Below are 6,253 nucleotides of genomic sequence, written 5' to 3' on the forward strand. Positions count from 1 at the left end.
CCTGCATCATGAGCACTAATGTGCTTTCTTTTCCCAACAACTCTTTTGCCCTCAGAACAAAGCTATTTCTAGAAATATAGCTGCTGTGGCCAAGTGGAACCAGTGTCCCTGGGCAGCAGGGACTCAGGCAGGCTGTGTCTCATGCTGACCACCCCTGTGGTGCTCACCCATGGCAGGGTAGTTCTGGATGCCCCTCTCCTACCCAAATACACAACTGGCATCACAGCCCTGCTGTGCATGAAGCCCTCTCTGTGCTCCTCATCATTGGTTTGCTCCTTGGCAGCAGTGTTCCTTACCCCCTTCAAGGCTAAGGCTGATTGCATTTAAAAATGGGGTCCCCAAGAAGGAGGATCTATACTTTCATCTGGCTTTTTTGGGCATCTCCAGTTTTCCATCCACCCAAAGGTGTTTTGCCATAGTGGCTGCTACTGGCTTGGGGAAAACTGAGCAAAAAAATAATTGAAAAGTCAGCAGTAAGTGGGAAACATGAATACTTCGGTTCTTTCCTGCTTGTGCTCACTTTGTTCCTGAACCTGCTGCATTTTCTCTCCATGCAATTCAACCATTTAACTTCGCAGGGGAAAATGAATGAAAATTGCAATGACAATCAAATGCATGAAAGAAAGAAACGGCAGCTTTGAAATATTCACAACCAACACAATTTTGATTAAAGAAAGAACTCTGGTTTTAATAGGGTTTTTTTTTGTTTTTGTTTTGATCATTAAAAAAGTTTAAACCTGCATAGCAATCATTTCAAAAATAATTATTTAATGTTCCATAATGAAACTGTACACAACCTAGTCTGGAGCAGGGCCCTGGCTGTGGCAGCACAGTCTGGCTCCACGCGGGGCTGGGGCGGCTCGGTCCCCTCAGCAGCGCTCCTCAGAGCCGTTCAATGTCTCGGTACTTCTTCCTCAGGATGGAGACCTGGTCTTTAAAGAGGACAGGGTCGAGCCTCATCTGAGAGTGGATCAGCGGCATATAGCCAAACCAGCTGGCGAAAGTGTTCATGCAGCTCTGCCGCTGGGCGAAGTGGTCGGGATCGGCCCAGCGCGAGGCCCGGGACGTCTGCGGGGAGAGGAGAGCAGAGATCAGACACCAGCCGTGACACAAGAAAGTGGTGGGGAAGGGAGGGCGCCATGGCCAGGCTGACGCCGTGCGGCTGAGCGGTGAGGGGTCACACCAGGGGAAGGACACCCTGCCCGCAGCGCAACCACCCAGGGCGAGCCGGCCATTCCTGGCTTTCCAACTGCCTGGCTTTGACCTTGAGCCAGCCTGACCAGAGCACGACATGCATGAGAAAGCCTCCCAGACTCTGATCCCTCACCATCTCGTTTTTTTAAACCCTCAATCTATTTCAGAGGTTAAAAAAGCCTTTAAAAACCACCAGGGAAGACAAGAAGGCCACCGCTTCACACTGGAGGTGCACATCTGTGCCAAGCTGCTGCTCATGGCCTTCAGACATCAGAGGAAAACACACCACAGGTATGAGGGTTTCCCAGGTCAAAAACACACTCCTGCAGTTCAGATCTGCAGAAATGTATACATGAGTAATTTCAACCAGCTTGTAACTGACTCAGCAGAAGTCTTTACGTGCTTGGCATTACTCATGTAGGTAGATGTCTTGCAGAGAAAAACAGGATGCTTCCAGGAATCCCCCTGGCAGAGGCCAGTGCAAAAGACAGTACTGTCTTATGGTCAGAGAAAATGAACTGAAATTCCACATTACATCATGTTAAACTCTGACCTGAGGAAAAGACTTTGCATGCATACATGCAAAATACTGTGGCCTGATCTTCCAAAGTTCAGAGCTGCTGTAATTCCTATGGAAGTCCCAGAAACCCAGCACCTCTGGAAAAAAAAAGCCTTAACAGCTCTGAAGCAGTTGATATTTTCTATCTGTACCTAAACTACATGTGTAAACATAATAAAACTATTATTTCAGATGAAGTATGAATGCAAATAACCTAAGTTTTGTTTTGGGCCACTTCTCATGCATCTCTGTATAGTACTTATGCTTCCACTATACTTCAAAACAAATACCAATTCATAAACTCAAAGTGTGTTAATTAAAATGCGAAGAAACTGATAAAGTCAGGGACTCTCCAAGTGAATGGGATATCAGACTTGATCTTTTTCCACAGCCTGTCCAGTTTAGCTCAAGTGGTAGGTTATAATGTGCATTGATTACAGACTCTTGATTGTACCAAGCTACTAAAGAGCAAGAAAAAGCTTGTTGCTAGAGGATGATTGCAGTAATTCTGGCCATTAACTGTGAATTTCCATACAACTGTTAATCTCTGTCACAACAAGGAGGTTATGTAAATTTTTTATTTGTCTTTCAAGGAATTATGAACGTGGCCCATTACATTTTCCAAAGCTGCAGGAACAACTTGTCTTTAGGGGAGAGTTATAGTTCATGGCTGACTCAAGTCACTTGCACTATAAAAAGAAAAATGAATGTTCAGACTTTGAGAAACAGCCAAAGCATGGCCCTGTGGAGAGGTGAAGCTCAAACTAGAAGTAATAGATATCTTCTGGATGGCACCTTCTTGTTCACAGAAAGTCGTCTGGGTACCCAGAACAGTCAGAATTGCTGAATGCTACCTATATCTCAGATGAAAGTGCAGTGGCAGGCAGATAAGGCAGTCCAAAAACTGGCATGGCAACTCCTCAAAGAGCCAAATAATGCTAATAGCAGAATATATGCGGGCCCCTAGAAATCATGGCACTGTTTGTAGTGCAGATCACAGACATGATGGCAGAACTGATGGGAGGTTGTTTAGGACCTGCAGGGCTTGCAGGGCTTGCTATTCACATTGCTCCTTCACACAGGGCAAGAGAAAAAGTGCCCCCAGGTTACCACATTCCCCTGTTACTAGGAGGTATATCCACCTCTGCAATGACAGAGTGCGTATCCAGTTGCTGGAAGAGGCTCTAAAGCAAATATTTCATGGCTACTAGTGAGTGATGGTGTCACTGTGGGACCAACTGTTCTTCTTAGGAAAAAATTATTGAGTATCACAAATTACCTCTGTTGTGACAGTCTGATGTCCATGCTTGAATAACACTATATACTTTAAATGGCACAGGGATGGCCTGGTACATTCTATTAATTAATAATTAAAAACAGAAAGCCTTTCTAGAGTTTACTTCTGCTTCTAGCATTCCATGACTTGATCTTAGGTCTAGAATATTTTATTAGAAAACTGTAGTTTAATTGAAATTCAGTCACCACAAGCTGCATTTCCATGAATTTGGGATCACCATGAATAAGACTACGTGAGGAAACTATGAAGAGATGCTGACATCTACAGTAGATGTTTGCCATTTCTCCTTTGGGCTTTTTTTTCAGTATAAGAAGTGTATCTAAAGTCTATTTACATACAGTTCTGCTAAACTAAAAACTGCAAAAAAACAGAATTATATCACTCTGTAAGCCTAATGCTGAAGTCAAACCATTATACTATCAATACATCCCAACTGCTACAACACGCTGTGGATACACACCTGTCCCATCATGGTCTCCTTATACTGTTTTTTCTGTGTTACTTTGATTGGAGGCAATTTTGTCACAGCTGACACCAAAAAATTCATTAGAATGTCCTCACAATTGGCCAGTTGGTCCACCATATTCTTTAGGCTGGCAGGCAGGTAATGAGTGTACAGGTAGTGATAATATCTGGAAACCAACAGCAGCATTATTAATACAAGTCACTGGAATTTCAGGGACTACAAACTCAAGGCAATTTCTATCTCAGTTGAGGCACAAGTTTGGTACTCAACTCTGGATATACTATTTCCTTTCTTTGGTTTCATCTTCCAACAAGAAGGGAGAACACACCGGTATCTCATCAGAACAGTAAATAGTGCTAATAGAGAAAGAAAACATGTCTTTTTTGTATCTGGGTTGAAATAAATAATGCAGACCTCAGTATCAAGACAATAGAGGAGCAGGAAAGAGACCACCCCATTGCTATAATGTGATAGACAACACCGACAAATTCATCCTTCACCTCTTTCAAAACCCTTCAGTTGGAGAGTACTCTATTAAACTGGCTACTAACTGTCCTTATTGCTGAAATTCTTCTCCTTTGGGCCTATATCATCCCCTACGGCCTCTTTCCTCCTTTGTGGGGATGTGGTTTAGATATCCAGAATTTAGCAACTTTCTCCTAAAATCTAGAGAGCTCTTTGGTCTGCTGAAGTTCTAACGAGGGGACTTTTCTCCAATGTGCTGTAATATGCTCATCTGTGACGTGCCTGCTGCACTACAGTTCTAGAGTAGCCAGAAGACTTTGTAGCTGCCAGCCAACACATACCCAGGGTTGGTCTGAAAGTAACCTCCTTTCTGCTGTGCTACAGGCCATTCAGCTGAGCAGCTTAATGAATTTGGGAACTCTTTGAAGTGTGTAATTCCTGATGTTAAAAAGAGAAGCCCGACTGCCTCAAAATACAAGTGACTTCAAAGAGACCCAACCAGTGCAATAATGATTACCAGATCCCCAGAGCTAAACCAAGAACTTAAATTATTACCCCAGCAAAAGCAGACTCATTTATTATCTTTCCAGTTTTTTGTTTTTGTACAGTCTGGTCTACTGTGAGGTGTCCCTGCTCATAGCAGGGAGGTTGGAACCTGGTGATCTTTAAAGTCCCTTCCAACCTTAACTATTCTATGATTCTGTGATTCCCTCGCAGGAAGAATGTTCTTCAATCCCCCCACCCCTCTTACAATTTTGTTTCATACAGAAGGAGGACAGCAGGTGCTTTAGGTTCTTACTTGTGGTAAATAGCAGCTCCTGTCAATACCATGGAATAGTCATTAGTCCATTTGGAGGTATACCCCCACCTCTCCTTAGTGTTGTCCCAGAAGTGACTGCGAGCAGGGTACCCTACAATCCTCTCCGGAAAACTCTGCCAAACTGTAAAAGCAAAATCCACCTGTGGACAAAGGTACAGGCCAAATGAATACCCAAACTGTTTCAACAAATGTCAACAAAACAAAATATTACCTTGCCACTAATTCATAATTCAAAATCTTGGAACTGTTGCAAAACATTAATTCTATGTATTCATCAGTAAATTAAGCTGACTGCTTGACATTTTGCCCTATAATTATGCACATTTTAATGGTTCCTGTTAAAGGGAGTCTGGAGCATCACAGCATTACATTAACATTTTCAAGTTTGCCCTTTACATATCAAACCTTTTCAAGTTACAGAAAGAATGAGTGTAGATGCATGTATTTATACTTAGATTCAATATAGACTGGTAATAGCTTTGTGGTAAGCTGAACATTTTGTGCACCTCACTTACCTTTTCACTACTGTCAACACAAAGCTTGGAAAATCAGGAGTGAAACACCCCTCAAATGATAAGGGTGGCTCAGTAAGATTGAAACAGGTAATCGATGTGAGTCATTTTATATTTTCCACCCATTTTGAGCCTTTGAGGTACATGCAGGTCATACTTCTATGACTGTCTACATGACCATGAGGGTTAAATGTATAGCTTAATGAAAAGGAAGGTAAGATTCCCATGTAGTTAAATGGCTTTAGGTTTAAGAAAAATGCCTGATACTTGCTAGACCAAACTTTTAGAGTCAGAGTAAATTCTAATTGTCCCAGTCAAACCTAAGAAAAAAAGGGTTGTATTTCTGCACTGCACTCCAAGTTCCCTCCAGTACCAGAGGGACCTAAAACTTTACTCAAAACTGCAAAAAAAACCCTTCAAGAACCCATACAAAGCCAAGGGTGTAGAGGTTAGATAAAGAAAAGCTCAAAGAACAGTCACATTTTGTGTGATTACTGTCAGATTTCTCTCATTACAAGTTTTTTTATGAAACAGAAGAGTCACACATGTACTGGAACACAGTTAGGAACTGGTTATTTTCTTTCAAGTTGTTTCAAGGAATCTGAGCCCAACTAGAAAGACAGTGTGCACCAACAAGCTGCCATTGTGATAGTTCCGATCTCATCCAAATCAATACCACATGAAAGAACTGAAAGTTTTTTTTTCCCTGTAAAGGCCTTTCCCATAAAATGTGACATCTGTTTTCTTTCGAGAAGTCTGAGAATCTCAAACTTAAATAACAAAACAGATGCACTTTGTGTCCTCACTTGTGCTTTCAAGTATCTGTCCTTTTACCACGGAGATGCACTAAGGCAACCATCATAAGAGAAAACTCCTTTTATTAAAAAAAACCCGTCTTCATCCTATTTAATTGATCAGCATTTTATTGATGATCAGCAGG

The 6,253-nt window shown here is 42.1% G+C and overlaps 1 protein-coding gene across 1 annotated transcript in view; it reads right to left on the reverse strand.

Moving 5' to 3' along the window:
* Positions 1–840: 840 nt before the first annotated feature.
* The window catches only part of EXT1 (exostosin glycosyltransferase 1), a 184,232-nt gene continuing 178,819 nt past the window's right edge, over positions 841–6,253 (reverse strand). Inside the window, 3 exon segments of the mRNA XM_009995358.1 lie at positions 841–1,068; positions 3,511–3,682; positions 4,781–4,941. Coding sequence (XP_009993660.1) covers positions 883–1,068; positions 3,511–3,682; positions 4,781–4,941 — 519 coding nt within the window. The 3' untranslated portion in view covers positions 841–882.

Source organism: Chaetura pelagica, unplaced genomic scaffold, assembly GCF_000747805.2.
Source record: "Chaetura pelagica isolate M959 unplaced genomic scaffold, ChaPel_1.0 scaffold53, whole genome shotgun sequence".
In the NCBI taxonomy this organism is placed as follows: domain Eukaryota; kingdom Metazoa; phylum Chordata; class Aves; order Apodiformes; family Apodidae; genus Chaetura; species Chaetura pelagica.